Source organism: Rhinatrema bivittatum, chromosome 2 (genome assembly GCF_901001135.1).
Source record: "Rhinatrema bivittatum chromosome 2, aRhiBiv1.1, whole genome shotgun sequence".
Taxonomy (NCBI): Eukaryota; Metazoa; Chordata; class Amphibia; order Gymnophiona; family Rhinatrematidae; genus Rhinatrema; species Rhinatrema bivittatum.
The window spans coordinates 679,636,070-679,660,564 of NC_042616.1; the positions used below are offsets into that span (position 1 = coordinate 679,636,070).

Consider the following 24,495-nt stretch of genomic DNA (forward strand, 5'->3'; position numbering starts at 1 on the left):
TTTGGGTACATTTGGTGCATTGCTCGGGCATCCTCAGCTCGGTACTCACCCATATGTGTGGACTACCATCCTGCTTGTCCTGTGAGAAAGCAGAGTTGCTTACTTGTAAAAGGTGTTCTCACAGGACAGCAGGATGTTAGTCCTCATGAAACCCGCCTGCCACCCCGCGGTGTTGGGTTTGTTACGTTTTCTTATTTTTCACATATACTTTTACTATAAGACGAGACAGAAGGGGGACCCCTGCTGAATGCAGGGTTGGTGCTATTCTGGGCATGCCCAATAGGTGCCAGTCAAAGTTCTAGAAACTTTGACAAAGGTTTTCCGTGATTGGGCTCCATCCTGATGTTGTCACCCATATGTAAGGACTAACATCCTGCTGTCCTGTGAGAACACCTGTTACAGGTAAGCAACTCTGCTCTTTGACTATATGCAGAAAAACAGCATATCAATTTAACTATTTCTCTAATTTATTCTGTGTATGCATAGAAAACATTTCCAATGCAGCCAGTTTTCAAGTAAGCTCTTTTGAAATCTTATTTTCTACTTATGGTAGTGTAAATGGGGTAAAAAAAATAAAAATTACTCAGTGGTAGTGGCAATGAGTCAGGAAGTGCCAGAATGTGCCCACAAGATGTCGTGTTGCTATGTATCTTCCCATTGAAATTTCTTTTGTAGGATATCATCAAGGTTTATCAAGAAATAAAGAGTCTGGTTCCACCGAATCAACTCTGAAGACAACTTAGAAGCACAAGCACCATAGAGCTACACCATAGTCTGTAGGCAGTGACTCACTGAAGAAAGCATTGACTGCTTTGTTGTCCAAGGATTGTCCTAGCTTGTACTGAGCATCAGGTGTTTGAGCATGGTGCCAAGGAGAACTGTGCCAAGTGCCCTTTGAAGGATGACTGTTGAAGCTGACCTCCATTGTTGCACAGCTCTGAGAGTAGAGGTCTAATCTGATCCCTGAAAAAAGCTGTTCTTCTGTCTTGGGCACTTGTGGTATCCAGTCTCCAGAAGTCTAGTTTCCAGTTTGGGACACTCCATTAGATGTTCTAAGGAAGATCATCCCTCTTGTTGAGACTTATTGATTCATTGTTCAGTCATCTTTTGAGGAGGAGCTTTGGAGGGAGCAGCAGAGACAGTTGTTCAGTACATGAGTGAGTTCTGGATGACTGGAATCCAGCGACTTGTGATTTGCCTCCCCAGTTATGCAGAGTATCTCAATATTAACATAGAGCATCAATGTTTTAGTATTGGTGCTGTGCACATTGAGTCAGAGATAGATGGACTTGGAAAGGGAAGCCTTCCCAGACTTTCATTAAAAATTAGCTCCAACATTCAACGTTGAATGGTAGTCAACTCTAAGATTGGTGCAACCTCTGTTTCTTCTAGTGATTCTGAACAATCATTAATATCCCGCCCCCCCCCCCCCCCCCCCACACACACACACACAGGTCAGAAGAGTTGGGCTCCAAAGAGCAATTCTTACCTGTTCTCCTTCTCCACAGGTAAGAAGTAATTTGCCACCAGAAGATCTCTCCTCTTCTGATTTTGAAATTTTGCTAAGTTGTTTAAGAAGCACGCTTTGGTGCTTTAGGTCAAGAGGGTCAGATCTTACTGTTTTGGGACAAGGCAGTATGAGAATGTTGTGCTCCAGTCCCACACAGCACCTGCTAAGCTTAGATGGTCCAGTTTTTCATACCATCTTGGAAAAGGACAAAGGGATTCAGACTGCCTCCTTCAGAGGTTGAAAAAATGTGGCAGCAGAGCAGCAAAATAATGATAATGTGCATCTGAATACTTTCCTCACCTGCAATTTCTATTCAAATCACTTTAGAGACTCTTTGATTTAAAGAAAACCTTGGTTTTTGATGCATCACTAAAGGAAAATGTTTTGGGATTAGAGAATATGGTGGATCCCAACAAAAGTCCACTGAAGTTATTTAATTTAATGTCTAAATGAAGACTGCAATTTGAGAACATTCAAAATTTTAAGCTTGTGGAGGCTAAAGATATCATAGGTGCCACTAGGCACTTGAAGAGAATGCTTTAAGAAATAAACTTATTAATGCAGTTAAGTTTCCCAAATTTAAATAGTTTGGTTATGGAAATTAAGAACTGTGTCGTGGACTGAATACAGGCTCCCACTAAATGCCTGTCTCATTTATCTAAAGCTTTTATTTGCTGTCTCAAACTGTTCTTGAAACTGAACTAATTTATCAACTTGGTTTTGGAATCTTCAGAAAAATCCCACAATGGAGACTAATTCTATAAATGTCATTTGTTCTCAATTAAAATTGAAAAAAAGGTTTTGACACTGTGTTCTGAAGTTTGCAAAATGGGGATTACCTTTTTCTCCTGGAAATCTCACCATATAAGATTTATAATAATGCTCAATACATTTTTGGGGCCATATGGTCTCTTTCTGCCGTCATGTTACAGTGTACAGACATCCTAAAGCAGGGCAAAATAAGTATTGTTTAGCACCCCCATGTGATTTAAACAATTATATAGCATGCTGTTGGGCCTTTTTTGTAATTAGTGTGGTATTATTTAGGCCTCCTTAATAGGATCTAAATATAATGCATAATTCTAGCATGCAAAATTTAGGCACTACTAATTATTTCTATAATGCTATTAGATGTATGCCACTTCTGTTAGGGAGTGACAGTAAATTGCTAGCATGCAAATATAGCATCTTAACAAGACCTTGGCAAATTGTTAACATACACCCACCCAGAAGTTCTTCTCTCCCTTCCCTTAATGCCATAAGTAACACCTCTGATAGATCAATTCTCAGTGTACTCAATGCCCCTTCCTGCCAGGATCTTTTGAAAAGGACCCCCATGCCAAGCCAGCAGTAGTAGAATCCCTTATCTTCTGACTTTGTATTCATCTGTCAATGCATTGAACTTTGAACTTTAAAGTATTTACTGTTCTCGGTTCTGGTATTTTAAATTTTTATTTTTATTTTTTTAAAACATACTTATAATCCGCAAATTCCAAACATAATTCAATTCAGAAAGCATAGTATACACTCATAATAAAATACAATAATACATAATAAACACAGTAATAAAATATATATAAAACACTTAAAAGTAGTTAATTCCTAAATGCTTCATTAAAATACAGAACTTTCAGCTGTTCTCTAAAAAATTTTAATGTCCTTATCAGCCTGGAGTTCTGCTGGCAAACTGTTCCACAAAGTCAGAGCAATACAAGCAAATGCTCTAGTTCTTGTAACATTGAGTTTATAATTAATAAGGAAGGTGAAGACAAATTAGCATTAAGAGACCTCAAAGAACACGCAGGAACAGATTTAACTATATTAAAAGCTAGGGAACATGATTTGCAGTGTTTAATAACTTAAATACAATAACTAAGATTTTAAATCGATCTCTCACTTTACAGGAAACCACTGGAGATTATACAATATTGGTGTTATGTGCTCAGTTTGCTTCACAACACAAATTCTTGCAGTATAAAGCTTTTACATGCTTCTGGGGCAAACTGATGAGTAAACTATTACAATAGTCAGTCTGTGCAAAAACTATGGATTGAGGGCAGGCTGAAACTCCTTAGACACGGATGCCTAAGAGGCATCCGCTGTCTTAAGTTTGAAAAGCCCCATTTTCATTACCCTTTTAATATGCACTTTAAAATCCATCCTTGACTCCAAGGTTGAATCTAATCTAGAAAACTAGATTTTTGTTACAGGGGGCTATTAGAAAGGACATATTCAAAAGCTCTTTCATTGTTTTACATTTAAACAAGTTGGCTTACCGTAAACAGTGTTTTTCATAGATAGGATGACTCTCCCATTATGTGTGAGTGATGTCATCCGGTGGCATACAACAGACCTCTTTCCTAGCTAGAAGAGCTTTTGCTCTACTGAGTATATGTGGGAATTCCCGTTAAATCGTTGCTTAGTGAGCCACCTTGGTCAATTCTAGAGCTAATTCTATCTATGTAGTTTTCTCTCCAAGGAGGCAGCCAGGTATTTAGTATAGCTAATTCATCCTTCTATCTATGGAAAATGTTTACAGTAAGCATACTTTTTTCATCAATAAGCAGGTCTAATTTAGTCAGGACATGTGAGGAGTCCCAAGTTGAAGGTTGCAGTAGAGCGTTTACTGAATAGGCAACCCAGAATCGACTGTGGAGAGTAGACTTCTCGGTAAACAGGCTATGCCAAACTGCTTGTAGAATTTACTGTCACTCATTGAGAGACTGTCCAGACAGTAATGGGATGCATGCAAAGGTGTGTACTGACAACAAAGTTGCAGCTTTGCAGCTGTCTTTAAGTGGTACAGCTCACAGATTAACCACTTACAGAACCATGGCTCTAATTTGATGAACTTTGATGGTGTCTTAAATTGGAGATCTAGAAGCATATAGCAGTGCACAATACAGTCTGCTAGTCAAGTCTCCTTTACAATCTAAGGTATGAAAGGTGTTCTATTCTTCACATACATGTGGCCTCAGGAATAACATGGGTAATATGATGGCTTGATTAATATGGAACTGAAGAACATCCTGGGGAAGGAGGAGCCTATTCTGATGGGACCGGCTCTATTGTAAACGGAGTGGAACCAGGCTGCAGGCACTAGCATTTTAAAAGGCTTTTAAACTAGACCATGGGGAAAGCCAACACTTGCTCATAGGCTCATGGTTTGTAGGAAGGTATTTTCCAAAGATACTTGCAAATAGGGAAGTTAAAATGTCCCAGTAGAGAGACCATGTTTTAAGTCTGAATTAGCCCAAGTAGATGTAGGCAGAGACAAATTGCCTGTTCCATTTGCTAACAAGCAGGTTGTGAATACAAAGAGAAATTAAAGTACAAATAGTTTTTTAAAATATTTGTTAATGCCAGAAGTCTGAACAGTAAGATTGGTAAAATAGAATGTATGGCAGCAGACAAGGATATAAGCATTTCAAAGACATGGAAGGAGGATAACTGATGGGATACTGTCATACCTGGGTATAAATTTTATATCATGATAGGGCAGATCAAATTAGTGGAGGGGTGGCACTAAATGTAAAAGATGGCATAGAGTCAAGCATGATAAAAATTCTACAGGAAATAAATTGCAGTATGGAATCTTTATGGATAGAAATTCCTTGTATGATGGGTAAGAATATAATCAGTGGACCAAAATGAAGAAATTCTCACTTTGGTTATTAAGGGTTGTGTGCTGGTCCCACTGGGAGTGGAGACCCCATTGCAGGAGCTATATGTGAAGATGGGATAGTGAATCTCAAAGATGTACTAGGGCAGATTAACAAACTAGGGAGTAGCAATTCACCTGGACCAGATGGTAGACATTCCAGAGTGCTGAAAGAACTGAGAAATGAGATTGCGGACCTGCTATTGGAAAGTTGTAAACTATCATTAACATAGTCTATGGTACTTGAAGACTGGAGAGTTGCTAATATGCCAGTTTTTAAAAAAGGGATCAAGGGGTGATCCAGGAAACTTACAGACCAGTGTGTCTGTTGTCTGTGCCAGGCAAAATAGTAGAAACTGTCATAAAGAGCAAAATTGCTGAAAATAAAGATAGGCATAGTTTTATGGGACATGGATTTAGCCAAGGGAAGTCTTGCCTCAAAGTTTGCTACTTTTTTTGAGGGCATAAATAAACATGAGGATAAAGGTGAGCCAGTTGATATAGTGTATCTGGATTTCCAAAAAGCATTTGACAAAGTCCTTCATGAGAGACTTCTTAGGAAAATAAAATGGGATAGGGGGCAGTGTCTTATTGTAGATTGCCAACTGGTTTAAAGAGAGAAAACAGAGTAGGACTAAATGGTAGATTTTCCTAATGGAGAAAGGTGAATAACGTAGTGCCCTATGCATCTGTTCTGGGACAACTGCTTTTTAATATATTTATAAACAAACTAGAAATGGGAACAGCAAGTGAGGTGATCAAATTTGCTGATGACAAAATTATTCAAAGTTGTTAAATTGCAAGAAGATTGTGAGAAATTGTAAGAGAACCTTGCAAAACTTGGAGACTGGGCATGCAAATGGCAAATGAAAATTAATATCGGCAGGTGCAAAGTGATGCACTTAGGGAAGAGTACCCTAAATTCTGACTACACAGTAAAAGGTTCCACATTAGGAGTCACCATTCATGAAAAGGATTTAGGCGTCATCGTTTGAAAAGTATATTGAAATCTTCTGCTTAATGTGCTGAAGCAGCCAAGAAAGAAAATAGAATGCTAGGGATTATTAGGAAAGAAATGGAGAGTAAAACAGACAATAACATAATGCTTCTGTATCGCTCTATGGTGCAACCTCATCTTGAATATTGTATGCAGTTTTAGTCACCACATCTCAAGAAAGATAAAGCAGAATTAGGGAAGGTATAGAGAAGGGTGACCAGAATGATAAAGGGAATGGAACAATTCCCCTATGAAGAGAGGCTAAAGAGGTTTGAACTCTTCAACTTGGAGAAAAGACAGCTGAGAGGAGATATGACGGGTTTATAAAATGAGTAGAATGGAGCGATTAAACATTAATCAATTATTTTACTCTTTCTAAAAGGAGGAGGTTGGGGAGAAAGTGACTGTGAATAAGTGTGCTTTTAGATTAAACTCTGTAGCTTCAATGAAAATAACACAGTTGTGGGAGGGAATTCCAAAGGGACGGGCCAGCGAGGGTAGAAGGCTTTCACATGCAGATGACAAGTCTTGTAGCTTGGAGAAAAGGGATTTCCAGTAAGAAATGAGAAGCTGAACTGAGTGCTCTTGTAGGGATGTAGAATTTGAGGATACTGCTGATTCAAGGGGATGTATATGGTATAATTGTGTACTAACAGTATAAGTTTGTATTGAATGCGATACTATATGGGGAGCCAATGAAGGGCCTGCAGTGTTGGAGTGATGTATTCATGTTTCTGCAAACCTGTAAAGACTCTTGCTGCAGAGTTTTGAATTATTTGCAGAGGCTTAATGGTAGTATATGGGGAAACCAACATACAGGGAATTGCAGTAATCAAGTGATTGTAGTACCGTCTTAAAGTGCTGCAGGTTCAGCAGAGGCTAGATAAGTTGAAGATGCAACTTATAGAAAAAAAAGGTTTAATTGTTTTTACATGGGTATGCATGGATAAGGTGGAATCCAACTCTACACTGAAATTATGGGCAGATGTAACAAAAGGAATGGATTGGCAATCAAATTGTAGTGAAGATGGAGTATCATACAAGGAGGTCTGGCCTAAAATCATGACTTATGTGTGATAGTCTCTTGTGTGTAAGCCATGCTCTGATAGAAGAAAGAGTGAAACGAACTAGGAAGTGGATGACTAAGATGCTGTGATGGGAAAGAAAAACTGGATATCATGTACATAGATTCTATAGGATAGACCCAGAGTGGACAGGAGTCGACAAAGAGTTGCAAGATAAATGTTAAACAAGGTGGTAGAAAGCATCAAATCCTGTGAGATAAGATCTGAACCAAAGAGGACAATTTCCGAGAGACCAATGTCAGGAAGGTGTGCAAGAAGTAAATCGTGATTCAGATTATTGAAAGCTGAACTGATGTCCAAAAAGAAATCAATAGATAAGTCCCAGAGTCTAAGCCCCTATGAATTGTGTCAATGGTGGAGAGCAGAAATGTTTCTGTCTTGATGTTTCCTAAAGCTGAATTGATATTGGTCTAATACCGAGTAGTCATTGAGGAATTGAGTAAGTTGCTTGAGAACAATTGACTCTATTATCTCTGATAGAAACGGCAGAGAGAAATAGGATGGAAATTTAGAAAATCTGTTGGATTAGCAGGGTTTTTTTTGAGGATTGAACATATAGATGCTGTCTTGAGTGCTGAGAGGAGGGTTTTAGAGGAGACAGATGAGTTGACAATCGATGCCTGTGATATGTACAGTATTCACAAGAAATTACTTTCAATAAGCCTTTAAAACATGGATTTAGTAGGCAGTTTGAGCTCAGTGATGAAATTCTTTATCTCAGGTTGTGAAATGTATTCATATTCTAATCAGAGAGGGAGTTGAGAATCAGAGGTACAATGTAAGGAGGGAACTTGTCACAAAGATTTATTTTCTGACAGTGTTTTGCGAAAGATTCACACAGCGCTGTGTTGATGTATGCTGAAGGGTAGGTAGCAGAGGCTGAGGGATGTCAGGTAAGGCATTTGACCACATTAGATAGCTTATTGGGATTGTTAATTGATGTTTAGATTTGTTTTATTCAGAAGTTGTGTGTTTTTCGTTGAGAGGATCTATAGTGATCTAGTATTGTTCGGTAATTGTTGCAGATATTCTCAGGACTTGACCTAGCACCATCTGGTTTCAGCTCGATGCAGGTTTTACTTGAGTTCAGCTAAGGCCTGTGTACACTAGGGGGCATTTCTAAGGTGTCTGATGCTTTTGGGCGGAGAAGTGCTAGTTGATAGAGGGCTGATCTAATATGGGTGTTCCATATATCTATGTATAATAGAGCACCACATCAACGATTAGATTAACTTTTACAAAATTGCCATTATTCAACACAGTATCCCATCGCCAAATATGCCAGGTGTAGTTGTGTTATAGACCTTCATAACATCCCGCGGTATTTGGGGCTAATCTGCTCCGTGCTTCAGCTGCTTATGGGATCATCTTTAATCATCGGTCTTACCATCACTGGTACCAAATTCTTTTTTGTATTTTTTGCTTTTACTAAAATTATTTGATATTTATCCAAAGCATAGTGTTAAATTCCTTTACTCATTTCGCTTTAATAGCGATTTCATTTGAGACAAAGATAAGTTCAGGATACTTTCCTTGAAGCTGGTGGCAGAATATGGTTCTGCCTTTCTTGAAGCTGATAACAGAGTGCAGTTCTACCATACTATAAGTATAATCTGTAGGAAAAGTGAACATGAATGGGTTCAATTCATTTATTGTTTGGATCTCAAAGTGCGGGTGCCTGAAAATTTTACAGTCTTCAAGTTGAGAGTGGTGAGAAATCACTTTAAACTGTATAGAAGTAGAGATTAGGAAGTTATCTGATCAAGGAACAGGTATAATAAATTTTAAAAATTAAGCGAGAAAATGATTTTATGAAAATCAAGTCTAGTGTATGAGCAGAATCTATAGGTCGATGAATTGATAATTTGATCATAGCTGCAAGCAACTGATATATCCAAAAAGTCTTTGCATGGTACAGATAACAAAATTTGATCTATATGCATATTAAAGTCTCCTAAAGGGATTGTGTTGGTCAGAATAAAAGTAGTGGATTCTTAGGAGCTCAAAAAATGGTGAACTGTTATGGTATAATAAACCTGGTGGACAATACATGAGGCAAATATTGAATGCTTTTGAGAAGATCATAGATTCAAACAGTGGTTGAATGGAGATAGGTCTATAATGATATGGTTGAGAAGCATAAGTGTAAACATTAGGGCAGCATTGATTTATTGTAGAGATATCGCAGTCTGTAGCCCATGTCTCAGGCATTATACAGTCTGGACTAGAATTTTGTAGAAGGCTGTTGATGACGCATGCTTTTTTAGTAATTGATTGTGCATTAATGAGCATAAAGAAGATAGTAGTAGTTGCTAAAGTAACTAACTAATTTGACTGGTTGAATAGGAATTGAGAGAAAAGCTGACCTTGATTATCGAGTAATCTGGAAGCATCTGGGAGATAAAGGGCCGTAACAGTCATGTCCAGTCATGACAGGAATATCCATCATAGACTGTCTGGAGATGCATAGTGTAGAAGATCCAAAAAAATTCAAGTGTTAAGCTTTGTGAAGTATCAATTCTGTTTCTCATGATCCCCTTCAAGTCCCACTGTCGCTCCTTGTGACCTTGGGCAAGTCACTTTACCCTTCCATTGCCTCACGTACAAATTTAGATTGTAAGCCCTCTGAGGATAGGGAAATACCTCCAGTACCTGAATGTAATCTGCTTTGAACCGCTGAAAAAAAGTGCAAAAAGCGGAATATAAATATAAATAAAATCCTAAATCCCTTCATGCATGCGGTAAAGGTGCGCCTCAGCAGATAGCGATGGCAATAGAGTGAAATATAGGAACATAGAAATGACATCAGAAAAGGACCAAATGATCCATCCAGTGTGCCCAGCAAACGTTTGGTAGTAACTGCTGGCCATACAAGCCACCTTATAATTATAAGTTTCCCAGAATAGTTCTATGGCCTTTGCTTGGTTGATTGAATTGGTATAGAACGCCTCTTTAGCATCCAGCCATGGCTCTGTGATAGACTTGTTTGATGTATTTTGTAGTTATCTCTGTTGGCCAGTAAGCCTGATATCCGCCAGTTTTGCTTAAATCTTCACCCAGTTTGTTTTATAGTTAATTCTGGAGTGAACCAAGGGGTGTTGGTTTCCTGATGTGGCAGGTGTTTGAGGTGTTGGAGTGGATTCTTGGGTACTGCGGCAGTGGCCACTCCCACGGGGAGGAACCCCGGGAGGAACCGCAGTACTAGGCTAGACTCTATACACGCAGATACAGAAGATTTGTATTTATTATACAGCTTGGTGATGCTGCCCAGGAGGTGGCAGCAGTGCGATAACCCAGTAGAAGGAGTCCAGGAGTCCTCGGCAGAGGAGACCAGTCCCACACTTAATAGGTGGTAGGCAGCGCGAGGTAGAAGAGGAAGTCCCGGATGCAGGCTCCCATCGCTGAGCTGTAGGTGAGACAGACTGACAAGGTTAGATTACTCACTGAAGTAGATAGCTGTAGTGATGGAGATCTGGCAGGCAGAAGTAGTTGAATTGTAGGCACCAAGACAGGGAGAGCAGGTCCTCAAGGAGCGAGTACCCGGTATCCCAGATAGGTACCTGAAAGAAAGCATAAGGGCCCCCAAGGAGCGGGTACCCAGGTTAGAGATGAATGGCCCCGGAGGGCAGAGAGGGCTTCTAGCGGCAGAGTAGCTTAGACCGGAGGTGATCCAATCCCTGCTAACTCAGTTTGTTAGCAAACAAAGGGCAGGCTGAATACCCTAATGGCGTGATGTCACTCGAGGGGGCCGCCCCCGAGATTCCCGCCATGACGTGGATAAAGACGTGGGTGGCTTGCGCGCATGCACCCTAGGAGGCCCTCAGGAGAAACATGGCGAATACCGTTGCCATTGCCGTTCCGGGGACGCCGGAGAGAGCGGCATGAAGACGCGGCAGCAGCCATCTTCCCAAGGCTTGAGGAGAGAGAAGAAAGAAAGGTGAGGCACAGAGGTCGAAGCCGTCTGAGACCAGACGCAACAGCAGGTCTTCATTGGGTCAGTTTAATTGATGGTTGTGCTAAACTCCCTATTCCAACTTTCAACCAGAGGTGGGAGTGGTGGTGGGTTTGCTTCTGGAGGGCAGCAGAAGGCCTCTGGGGTGGTGTGCAGTTGATCTGACTTGAAGCATGAGTTTGACGTGTGGGACCTTGAAGGAGGGGAGGTTCTGCGGTTGCAGTTTTAATTTTATCATGGGATGGTCAGTCCATGAGAGTTTTGAGATTTTGTAGTTTCTTGATTGACAGTTGTAGGTGGTATGGCATGAGTAGCATTTCCAATGTGTGGCCTGCTTTGTGGATTGATAAGTTGGGATAGGCCTAGTGTTTTGATAGTGATCAGCAAGTCACCTATGTCAGGTTCATATGCTTGAATATTGAAGTCACTGAGCATCAGTGTTCTCTGGTGTTCTAGGATTATTTTTTAGATGAGTGAAAGACGATTTTGAAGGGCTTTAGCTGTGCCTGATGGCAGCAGGAGACTAGGCAGATTCCTCATTTTCCTGTAGCTTGTAGAAATAAAGATTCAATTGCATTGATATTCTTGAAGAGGGACATGCCAGGTGATTCTGACAATTATTGCAACCAGGTTGGCATATTTGTAGGAACTGGGGTCTGGCTGTATATTGTCTGTTTTGGTTAGGCATACAATGTCTGCAGCGTTGTCAGATTGTAAGTCATGGGAGGCTAACTCCAGTTCTTAAGAGCCACAACAACTCTAGTTTTCAAGCTATCTACAGTGAATGTACATGAGAGATTTGCAAGCATTGCCTCCATTGTATACAAATGTCTCATGCTTATTCTTGATGTATATCCTGAAAACCAGGCCTATTTTTGGCCTTGAGGTTTGGAGCAGGTCAACCCTATTGTAAGTTGTGGAGAAGGTGCAGGGTTTTTTTGTTTTTTTTTTATATGGATGGATCAGGTGTTTAGTAGTCTAATTTGCAGAAAGGGATTTGTTCCATTTGTAATGTTCTATGTGTTGTAGATTTTTTGGAGTGAGAATGACATGACTGGTGATGTCTTCTTTTTTTACTTACAAGGAGTAGGATTGTGGTTTGTGGAGTACTTACCCTGGCCTGTAACTACCTGAGTGTGTGTCATGGCAGGGGTTGTAGGTTTAATTTATACCAGTATTTTCTAAGTATATTTTAAAGGAGCTCATTCTCTCTGAACCAAAGAAAATGAAAGACTGACCGCGAAGCATGATGGGCATTTGTGTGGAGCAAGAATAAAAGCACTGCCACACACTCTCTATGATATCATTTATTTGCATGACGTCATGGTTCAAAGCTTACAGTTCTATCCATGGCAGGGGAGAAGAAAAACTGATACTTCACACATCCAGCAGAGCTCTCTGCTTCAACAGCAGGGGAGAAGAAAAAAGGGTTCGCACTCACAAAGCGGGGAGTAGCTGGCTTGTTACGGCGGTTACTACCCCAAACCAAATGTGCCTGATACTTCACTTTCGATGCATATCCAGCATGGCTCTCTGCTTCAACGGCATGGGAGAAGAAAAACTGATACTTCACGCATATCCAGCATTGCTCTCTGCTTCAATGGCAGGGGAGAAGAAAAACTGATACTTCATGCATATCCAGCATAGCTCTCTGCTTCAACGGCAGGGGAGAAAAAAAACTGATACTTCACGCATATCCAGCATAGCTCTCCGCTTCAATGGCAGGGGAGAAGAAAAACTGATACCTCACGCATATCCAGCATAACTCTCTGCTTCAACGGCAGGAGAGAAGAAAAACTGATACTTCACGCATATCCAGCATAGCTCTCTGCTTCAACGGCAGGGGAGAAAAAAAACTGATACTTCACGCATATCCAGCATAGCTCCCTGCTTCAACGGCAGGGGAGAAGAAAAACAACCAATAAGGGCTGTATAACAGTCTGGGTAGAACGGGTAGGCATGGGGTGTAGCTTGCTTATTGCGGTGGTTACTACCCCTACTACCCCTAACTAATCAAGCTAGATATTTCACTTGGATGCAGCTCCATCACTGCTCTCTACATTAATGGTGGGGGTGGGGGTGGGGGTGGAAGGGAAATAGAACCAAGAGCTAAGAGAAACAGATAAGTATGAGAGAAAAAATGTGTGAAGCTTGCTGGGCAGACTAGATGGGCCGTTTGGTCTTCTTCTGCCGTCATTTCTATGTTTCTATGTTTCTATATTCAGGTTTCCTCACCCCTCATACATTAGCCTGTCTGTGCGAGAAGTCTGGTCAATTGATTAGGTGAAGAAGGGGAATCTGCAGCACTTCATACGTCTACGAAGGCGCTCCAAAAGACTCCTGTCTCGCCGTTCCACCCCTCTGCTTTTATACGCGTCAGGAAAGTTGCTGATCACTATGTCATTGCCAACAGTTTCCAGCAGTCGATAACAGTTGCTATCCCTGTGCTGTCGCCAACAGTTGCTACCACAAAGCCTGACTTATCTCTCCCTTGGGCATAGGCTGGTTGATCAGGCCAGCGTGTCCCCGGCGCGAGCAGCCAATGTCTTTGTTGCACAATCTGGTATTAGCAGCAACATTTTCCTTACAGCTTTCTTCTGTTTGTGCTGAGACTGAGGAATGCATAGGTTGTAAAACATATCCTGGCAAGGGCACCAGTTAGTCTACTATTAGCCCTTCTGAAACAAAGGGCTTTAACTGGAGGATGCTTATCTCTGTTGGCATTTTGAGACTATGCACATTGCTATGCTAACATAAACCCTTCACTTTTATTAAGAGTGTGAAACTCCCAATCAGAGTAGCTGTGCTTGGCCTTCATTCAAATGCATTCGCTGTGTATGCATCATGCAGATTAGCTGCTACAAAGGGGGTTCTTGCCACCTGGAAGAAGAAGCCATCTAAGAGCTCTCCCCGATCAACAGACCACATCCCCAAGGAACCAGAAGAAGTCTGCCTGTACCTCAGCCTGATGGGATGAAGAGACACTTATCCAGATGCCTGTGCCTAGCTGCTGAGCCTCCTGACCAGCACACTCAAGAACACAGGTGCTTTCACAGAAAGAAACTATCCCTTTCCTTCAGCTGCCCATGCTGAAGTGGAAAGAGAGCAAACTTTAATTTTAATAAAGAGGTCTAAAGTTACCTGTAGTTTGGGTAGATAGTTGTGGTTGCTCTGAATTAAATCTGCTGAAAAGTTGTAGTGCTGCTTTAAAAACTGCCTCTTAACTTTCTAACTCACTTAAATTATCGTTTTATCAATCAGTTGCATTGCAGTTGATAAAATCCCTCAATAATCCTCTAACATTAGTCAAACTGAATGAGTCCTTGTTCTGATTAAAACAAACTCTGATTGACCATATTTTGGAGTAATTAATTTATAAATTCTGTGCTTGGCACAATGGAGGGTCCATTAACTGTTAATTATTATTAACTATTAATCATTATTATTAATGATTAATTATTAATAATTATTATTAATTAATAATTAACTATTAATTATTATTATTATTAATTAATTTCTCTGCTCAGAAGCTGTATATATTGGACTCCATATTTATATTGTACATTTGTATATAATTAACCCCCTCTATCTCTCTTTATTTCTTACAATCCCAGTTCATTAGCCCTTGTCAATTGTAACTGCTTCTTTTCATCACGTTTTATTATGTTTTTTGGTTGTATTCTTCGCACCCCTGTTTTCTGTAAACCGACATGATGTGAACGAGTTCATGAATGCCGGTATAAAAAAACCTTAAATAAATAAATAAATAAATTAACAAATTACACTCTTATTTGAGTGCACCATCTTCCATATAGGGTGGAGGGTAGCACTACTGCAGCTCTCTTTTGATAGGACTCCCAAAGACGACCTTAAAACCGCTACAATTGCTACAGAACGCTGCAGCTAGAGTCCTAACCGGCAAAAAAAGTTCAGACCACATCACCCCAGTCCTCAACAGTCTACATTGGCTACCGATTGAGAAAATAATTGAATTTAAAATCCTGACAATCCTACACAATGCAATATACAAGGCAGATAACACCGCCCTCAACAACATCATACAGATACACAGATCACAGCGCATGACAAGAAACGCAAGTAAAATACAACTAGTATTACCACCACTTCCACTAGCTAAACTATCAAACACAAGAAACAGAGCTATTTCAATTGCAGGACCAAAATTATGGAACTCACTCCCTGATTACCTGAGCTCACAAAACAACATCAAAACATGGATCTACACTCAAACTTTCAAAGATGGTATTGGCTAACCAAATATCGCATAGATATTGCATAACCGCCCCCGGTTATGATAGAACAATACCAAGACTATGTTATGAAATCAGTTAGTCTATAGAACACGGACAAGAATGTTACTATATTTTCCCATAAGCTTTCTAAAAATAGTTCCCATATACTCATCTCGCTGATCAATATATGACTTAAACACCGTCTCCTAGGATTTTATCAGTTAAAACCATAATGTTTTTAATTTACAGATATTTAAGTTAAGCTGTTAAACGTTATCCAATCTGTTCTCTGTTATACCATGTTCTGTTCCCTAGTTACCATAATGTATTAAGTTGTATCTGTAAACCGGAGTGAAGGCATCTAGCTAAATTTCGGTATAAAAAAGCAAGCAAGTAAATAAATAATATATTTTCTTCCATATTCAGCAAAAAAGAATTGGATAAGGCTCACTGATTCTTGGCAAGAGTACATATTGGAGAGAGGGTTTTTTTTTTTCTCAGTTTATAGAAGAGAGAGATTGCATGGAAGTAGCAAAACTAATAGTGGTAATGGCAGTAAGCTAAGAACCCACATTCTAGGAAATTAAGGGAGTTCAGAGAGATTTTGGCAGCTCTACCAACAGTTCTGTTTAAATACAGTTTGGCAACAAGAATGTTTCCAGAGTACTGGAGAAGTTAGGAAGCTGGCTTTAATAAAGGTGGAAATGGGGTGAGGTTAATTTGACATCAGTGTTGGGTAAATAAATGGAGTCTACTACAGAAAATGTACCTTGAACCCAGCAGGGTTTAGGATCCAAGGTAGTATGGATTTTTCAGCCAAAGATCTGATCAACTTTTTATTGGTGGTACAAATAATTAGATTAGGGCAAGTGGTATACTTGTATTTAAGTAAGTATTTTGACAGTGCAGAAAGGACATTTTAGAGATCATGGTAAGAGGCTAAAAAAAGGTAGACTCAAAGTAACAATAGAAAAGGTAGAACAGCCTCCCGGTGTAAGTGCTGAAGTCAAAAAATATGTACAGAATTGAAGAAAGTATAGAATAAGCACAGAGGTTCTTAGTTGAAAATAAGGGGAGAGAGCCAGAGATCAGCTAAGACTTAAAATACAGGAGGTGCATTGAGAAGATTAGATAGGTCTTGTGAAATGTGATCCTTATTTATTTTTGCGTTGCATGTTTAAGACAAGACCCATCAAGTCCAACTTTCTTTTAATTTGTTTATAGCTTTCTTCAGTGGAAATCCAAGGAAAGGCCATGTATGACAATAGTTTTTTTAAATTATTTGATTAGCTCTTTTCTCTAGTGTTTAGCTGTATAATATCTATTAATATCCTTTACCTTTTGAAAACTTTTCCTATTTATTTTTTAAATTATTTAGGAATAGATTATTGTTGGCTAAAGTTAAGGCAAAATGTACAAAATCTTGTAAGTTTGCTTGCACAGTTTTTAAATAGTACATAATTTTTGTAAATAAATCTTTTTTACCCAAGGATTTATTTTCCTGCACTTTCAGGAAGAGAGAAAAATCATGCAGATAGCTGCTGTTTTGTAAAGCTCTATGGGACATTTGTTGAAAGGTGCTAAATACAAGACTTGGACAAAAGCCTCTCCATGCTTTGCATGTTTTTGCTAGCTGCTTGCATAGTTTTATAGTAGAGTTTAATTCTTTAGGTAAAAATTGAGCCAATTCAAAAGTGAGCAAACCAGCTTGTCAAGATTTTGTTCTTGTTTGTCCTACTTTGAAACTGAAATCTAACCCTAAATTTCCAAAGTGAAACAAATTTACCTACTGCAATCTTCAATATGTATTTCATTTGCAAAACTTTTTTTATTTTTTTTTTTTTTAATTAAGAAAACAGATCAGTGCAGGAGCAACTATTACCCTGCAGAATATGTGGAAGGACTTTCTTCCCAGCCACTTTGGTAAGTAAAAGTGATCTCACACTGAATTGCTAGAATTGTCTTTCGTTAATAATACTTAAACTGGATATGTATTTGAATATTTTTCAAAGATGCTATGTTTTTCTTTAGCTTCATTAGCAGACTTCTTGCTGTTGCCTGCATGATGTGTAATTTTATTCTAGTTTTGACCTGGAGAAAGGGTCAAGTATCTACTGTACAAGTCACTGAAACAAGTGTAATATTGCATTTCATTTTTTTCTGTCTTTGAAGTTCAGAATTACTGAAAACAGACTAACTATTAGCTATAGATAAATAGAACACTTTTTGATAGAATTACATTTTTTTTTAAATGTACCATTTTTTGATGCCATCAACATTAGTTTCTAATTCACCGCAGCATTCATAAGAGGCAGGATGATAGCTGGGTAATAAACTTTGTGGTAGCAAAATAATTTTAATCATTCTGCCAAAAACATTTTTTACTTCATGATAGTTCATGAAGCCATCTCTGCATGCTTTTTAAGGTGATGACATGAATGAGAATTTTATATGAAAGAAATTTTAGAATATTCCAGAAAGCCATTAATATCCTCACATCATGCTTCTTCCTACAAACTCTGGTACCTCACATCATGCTCCTTCTTCCTCAGGTATCTGTTCTCTGTCCATGGATTCTTTCTCTGTCCTATTCCCTGCATTTACTCTTGATTTCTTCCATGTGTATCTATTCTGCAGTCTATCCTCTTTTCAGACTACCTGTCACTCTCCTCAAAATTGTACGCTTTCTTCATCTTTACCCTCCATGTCATTACTTCTTATTTTTGCTTCATATATATCTCTTCCTCCTTCCTTATCTATGTCTACTGGATTTGTTTTTTATTTCTCAGTAGATAAGCAGGAGGAGTCAGCTACACAAATGATTCACATCATCACAAAATCCACTATAGACTATAAAGCTTTAGAAAAGTCCAGAAAACTTCTCACCCTGCCACCACTACATGAGTTCCCTCGGTCCTTTGTCTACAGTTCTTGTTGGATGTATTATGTGCTCTTTATCTTGTCAGAGAAAACTATTGCAATTTGGATCTCTGTTAGCTTACTTTCTTTTTGTTCATTATTAGTCTTGAAAAGAACATTTTTCTGCCTTGCAGTTAAGTTTATTTTTGTGTTCAATAACAAGTGCTGGGCCCTAGTATATTCTCTCTTCCTGAGATAAACAGCATGAATTAGCCATGCTGTCTGGGTATGTCCTTTGTGCCACTAGGTGGCGGAGCTCTCAAAGATCACCAAAGTCTTTTTGTGAGATGATCCTTCCTGTATCCTCCCTCGTTCCTCCAAGTCTCCTCAGTCCAATTTTTTCCGTGCGACGGAGAACATCCGGAGCTCTCTTCTCTCTGTGAGAAAGTTGTTACTTCACAAAAAAAAAAAATCAGTCACCTCAGGATTGGCAGAAAACTTCATTATGCCTCGTCCACCAGGCTTTAAATTCTGCCACTGTGGAAAAATATCTGTCACGGACAGGCATCAGTTATGCTACCTATGCCTAGGTCCAAACCATGACCAGGCTGACTGTCTGGACTGGGGATGCATGTCCCCAGAGGCAAAGGGCTGCCAGGATTGAACAGCTTTGGGCAACATCGGGATCTTATGCCCCATGAGAGGCTTCTGCAAAATCCTCCCTGGGCTCTCATAGACTGTCAAAATCCCCCTCCCACCGTCGGGCGGCTTCAGCAGACGCCCCTGGACCCGTGGATTTGGCGCCAAAAAAAGCCCGTCCAAAATTGATGCATGGCGGCGCAGATGTGCCGGCCGCATCGAAGTACAAACCTGCGTTGAAAGCATTGAAGCATGGCGATGCTGACGCATGAGGAAAACACAGACACATCGATGTCTCTCTAAGGGCGACCGCAAGGAGCACAGTGAACTGGATTTCATTCCCATCAACGCACCATCACAGACACTGCATCCACAGTCGAAGCAAACAGACACACAGACTGCTGTATCGACGCTGCCGACGCAGCCTTCCATGGGACCAGTTCCCAGTCATACGCAGACGCAGCCTGCTACCAGACCGTTCAAAAAACACACCTCCGGTCTCAAGAGGCCCAGGGAGCCTTCTCCCTTAATAAATGTAGAGTCAGAGGAGGATCCATCTTCCCCCACGTCACTCTGATACACCTTCATCCTCGTCAGAAGTATTTTCAGGTCTTTCCATGGCATCCAGACGATGCACGGGTTCAAGCCTTCAGGACCCTCTGTATGAAAAGGTAGATCAGCCATGGGTGGACATAATCAAGCCCAGAACATCAGATTCGGACATACTACTGGCAGCACTTCCCCCAGCAGGTAGACCGATACAACTAGGACTACCCCCTTCATCAGGGATGGCTTCCCATGCAATTTCTCAGATATCACTGATTTTATCTCAATTCCTAAAATCAGTAGAACAAACAAAATCAACCACCAGTGAACAAGCCTTCTGAGGCTCCATTACCTCCTCAAAGGCCCCGAACTCCAGATCCTACGCCCAAGCACCAGCCTCGCATTCCTTCTCCTCCAAGGGAGCATTCTCCTCCTCAAGCAATCTCGTCTGACACCTCTACAGGTTACCCGTCCAATGCAGCGGAGATCCCGCCAGAGCCGGTATCACCACCAGACGACCTTAACTACTCGCAATTTTTTAGAGAAGGTGGGTCAATGGCTCACTATACAAACTAAAAAGATTCCTGATCCCAGACAGGAAATGATGGGTATCTTAATGTTTGATACCCCGTCGCAGCCTACAGCACTTCCTGCACATTCAGTTCTTGACTTCCTGATGCAGAGAGCGTGGGAATCTCCCTTCACTTCTCTACCAAGTTCAAGGAAGACAGATTTAAAATATTGAATGGGGGATTCACCCTATTACAGTATGGTGCAACTCCCCCATTATTCTATAGTAAATGTATCATCGGGACACGCTAGAGAGATAATGTTCCTGGATGGAATAAATGATAGCTGTATGGAGCAATTGGTTCAGGAGCCAACGAGAGAGGGAGCAGTTTTAGATCTAATTCTCAGTGGAGCACAGGACTTGGTGAGAGAGGTAACGGTGGTGGGGCCGCTTGGCAATAGTGATCATAATATGATCAAATTTGATTTAATAACTGGAAGAGGAACAGAGTGCAAATCCAAGGCTCTCGTGCTAAACTTTCAAAAGGGAAACTTTGATAAAATGAGAAAAATTGTTAGAAAAAAACTGAAAGGAGCAGCTACGAAAGTAAAAAAAAATGTCCAAGAGGTGTGGTCATTGTTTAAAAAAAAACAAAAACATTCTAGAAGCACAGTCTAGATGTATTCCACACATTAAGAAAGGTGGAAAGAAGGCAAAACGATTACCGGCATGTTTAAAAGGGGAGGTGAAAGAAGCTATTTTAGCCAAAAGATCTTCATTCAAAAATTGGAAGAAGGATCCAACAGAAGGAAATAGGATAAAGCATAAACGTTGGCAAGTTAAATGTAAGACATTGATAAGACAGGCTAAGAGCAGTGTTCACTAGGAAAGAGTGTCAGAAACAGTTGATCTTTTTGCCCTTTAATACCTTTTTAGATGGCATTGAAAGTCTCTACTAGGACTGTTGGAACTTGCAGAGTTAATTTCATGACTGGGCTTCTAGTTCCTGAAGGGGGACTGCAGGAAAGCCTGTGAGGGAGTCAGTTGGACCGTTAGATGATCGAGGGGTTAAAGGGGCACTTGGAGAAGATAAGGTCATCGCAGAAAGATGAAATGATTTCTTTGCTTCGGTATTTACTGAAGAGGATGTTGGGGAGGTACCCGTAATGGAGAAGGTTTTCATGGGTAATGATTCAGATAGACTGAATCAAATCACGGTGAACCTAGAAGATGTGGTAGGCCTGATTGACAAACTGAAGAGTAGTAAATCACCTGGACTGGATGGTATACACCCCAGAGTTCTGAAGGAACTAAAAAATGAAATTTCAGACGTATTAGTAAAAATTTGTAACTTATCATTAAAATCATCCATTGTACCTGAAGACTGGAGGATAGCAAATGTAACCCCAATATTTAAAAAGGGCTCCAGGGGCGATTCGGGAAACTACAGACTGGTTAGCCTGACTTCAGTGCCAGGAAAAATAGTGGAAAGTGTTCTAAACATCAAAATCACAGAACATATAGAAAAAAATGGTTTAATGGAACAAAGTCAGCATGGCTTTACCCAGGGCAAGTCTTGCCTCACAAATCTGCTTCACGTTTTTGAAGGAGTTAATAAACATGTGGATAAAGGTGAACCGGTAGATATAGTATACTTGGATTTTCAGAAGGCGTTTGACAAAGTTCCTCATGAGAGGCTTCTAGGAAAAGTAAAAAGTCATGGGATAGGTGGCGATGTCCTTTCGTGGATTGCAAACTGGCTAATAAAGACAGGAAACAGAGAGTAGGATTAAATGGACAATTTTCTCAGTGGAAGGGAGTAGACAGTGGAGTGCCTCAGGGATCTGTATTGGGACCCTTATTGTTCAATATATTTATAAATGATCTGGAAAGAAATACGACGAGTGAGATAATCAAATTTGCAGATGACACAAAATTGTTCAGAGTAGTTAAATCACAAGCAGATTGTGATAAATTGCAGGAAGACCTTGTGAGACTGGAAAATTGGGCATCCAAATGGCAGATGAAATTTAATGTGGATAAGTGCAAGGTGATGCATATAGGGAAAAATAACCCATGCTATAATTACACAACGTTGGGTTCCATATTAGGTGCTACAACCCAAGAAAGAGATCTAGGTGTCATAGTGGATAACACATTGAAACCGTCAGTGCAGTGTGCTGCGGCAGTCAAAAAAGCAAACAGAATGTTGGGAATTATTAGAAAAGGCATGGTGAATAAAACGGAAAATGTCATAATGCCTCTATATCGCTCCATGGTGAGACCGCACCTTGAATACTGTGTACAATTCTGGTCGCCGCATCTCAAAAAAGATATAATTGCGATGGAGAAGGTACAGAGAAGGGCTACCAAAATGATAAGGGGAATGGAACAACTCCCCTATGAGGAAAGACTAAAGAGGTTAGGACTTTTCAGCTTGGAGAAGAGACGACTGAGGGGGGGATATGATAGAGGTGTTTAAAATCATGAGAGGTCTAGAACGGGTAGATGTGAATCGGTTATTTACTCTTTCGGATAGTAGAAAGACTAGGGGGCACTCCATGAAGTTAACATGGGGGCACATTTAAAACTAATCAGAGAAAGTTCTTTTTTACTCAACGCACAATTGTTGCCAGAGGATGTGGTTAGTGCAGTTAGTATAGCTGTGTTTAAAAAAGGATTGGATAAGTTCTTGGAGGAGAAGTCCATTACCTGCTATTAAGTTCACTTAGAGAATAGCCACTGCCATTAACAATGGTAACATGGAATAGACTTAGTTTTTGGGTACTTGCCAGGTTCTTATGGCCTGGATTGGCCACTGTTGGAAACAGGATGCTGGGCTTGATGGACCCTTGGTCTGACCCAGTATGGCATTTTCTTATGCTCGCTGACATCATGTAGTATCTGTCATCATGGAGAGATGAAGTTAAGGAGGCAGGCAATCTAATCAAGGACCCATTATGCCAAAGTTTTGCATGCTGTCGATCACTTCCTTCACCTTCAGGATCTATCCAAGTAACCTCATGGGAAGAGAGCTTTTCTACCTCCCCCAATTATTTTTCTCTGTACATTTGCCTCAAACAGGGCTTGCTGCTGCTGCTGCTCCAGACATCATGCTACTACCCAATTAAAACCAGGGACACATTTTTTACTGGCATTCTGGAGCATATAGCCAGAATGCTAGTGTTTATGCCAGAGTATTTGGCTGTTGGAGGAAGGCTGAGGTTTTATGTAAATTCCCTAATAATGTTACACAGTGTTCTCCAGGCTACCCTTTTGGGTTAATTGTGAACATGTGTAATTGAACTTTAATTTGTAATCAGTTCTGAAGGCCAAGAGCATGGGAGATGTGGAATATAAGATTTTAAAATAAAATTGAGAATACACCAAATTGCCCTCCTATGGGATATTTCTCTTTCATATAGTGAAATGCTTGGAAAGGAGATTTCTCTGAAGACTCATTGGAATGTGACTCTCAGATCTTTCTAGGAAACATTCTAAGGCTCTACTGAGCTTGCGCAGCAGTTCTGTACACTGTGAGCAGATTATTCATTTTCTGCAGTGACTTTTGGAGGTGTTTCTCTTTTTGCCCCAGTTCTGTGTTGCTCTTGTTAGGGGAGTGGGGAAAGGGGGGGGAGGTTTAACCTTCATTCTTGCATTTCTTTGTTTGTGCCTTTAATGACTTTTTAAAAATTTCCTCTAAATTCTAGTTAGGATTTTATATTGATCTTTTTAAGTTTTAAGGGTTTTATGACATCTGTCTCAGGCCTATGTTTTCTGCAGTCTTTGACAGTACTCTGTCATCCTTTCTGTTTTTCCCTTTGACCATCTTCCTTAAAGAAATAGCTTTCTCTTAATTTCACTTCAATAATGTTTTTGATAATGTCAGAAATGAAGACCCGTGACTTTAAGAAGTGCCCAGATTGAGGTCAGAAGATGGCCATCACAGATCAGCACAAGATCTGCTATAAGTTTCTGGATGAGATTGAACAATATTGCTGGCTGCAGCATCTGCAGAAGGATATTGCTGAGGAATATCAGAATCCTAAAGGGATGATCACTGTTAACCATGAACAGAAGAAAATCCAGTTTCCTAGCGTGTAGCAGATGGACTCAGGACCAATGGGTATAGTGTACTCGTCATAGCAGTTGGAGACTGATCAGATTTCAATTTGATGTCAGCCCCTAGTACATATACCCCTGCAGGAAGTGCAGCTTTTCAGTATTTTCCGTCTCCAAAGCAGTTAGGGACTATCTGCACGCTCTCACAGCGTTAGAACAAAGTTCATCGAAGAAAACTTACCTCTGAAGACGAGCCCCGCTCTCCTGCGGTGATACCCTCGGGTCCCTCCCCCAGTTGAGAATTCCCGAGATGATTTCCATGGTCCCTCAGAGGTGAGCCTTGGTCCGGCAGCCGAATCGTGGCGAGGACCTAGCCCCCAATCTCGGGCACGGCTGAGAGGCAGCAGGTGCACCCTCGAG

At 40.3% G+C, this 24,495-nt stretch overlaps 1 protein-coding gene across 5 annotated transcripts in view; it reads left to right on the forward strand.

The window, feature by feature from the left end:
• Nucleotides 1-24,495, forward strand: part of ZC2HC1A (zinc finger C2HC-type containing 1A) — a 223,613-nt gene that overhangs the window by 18,575 nt on the left and 180,543 nt on the right. For all 5 annotated transcript variants that reach the window (XM_029591512.1, XM_029591511.1, XM_029591515.1 and 2 more), the window contains exon 2: nt 17,311-17,381. In XM_029591512.1, coding sequence (XP_029447372.1) covers nt 17,311-17,381 — 71 coding nt within the window. The remainder of the gene's footprint in view (nt 1-17,310; nt 17,382-24,495) is intronic.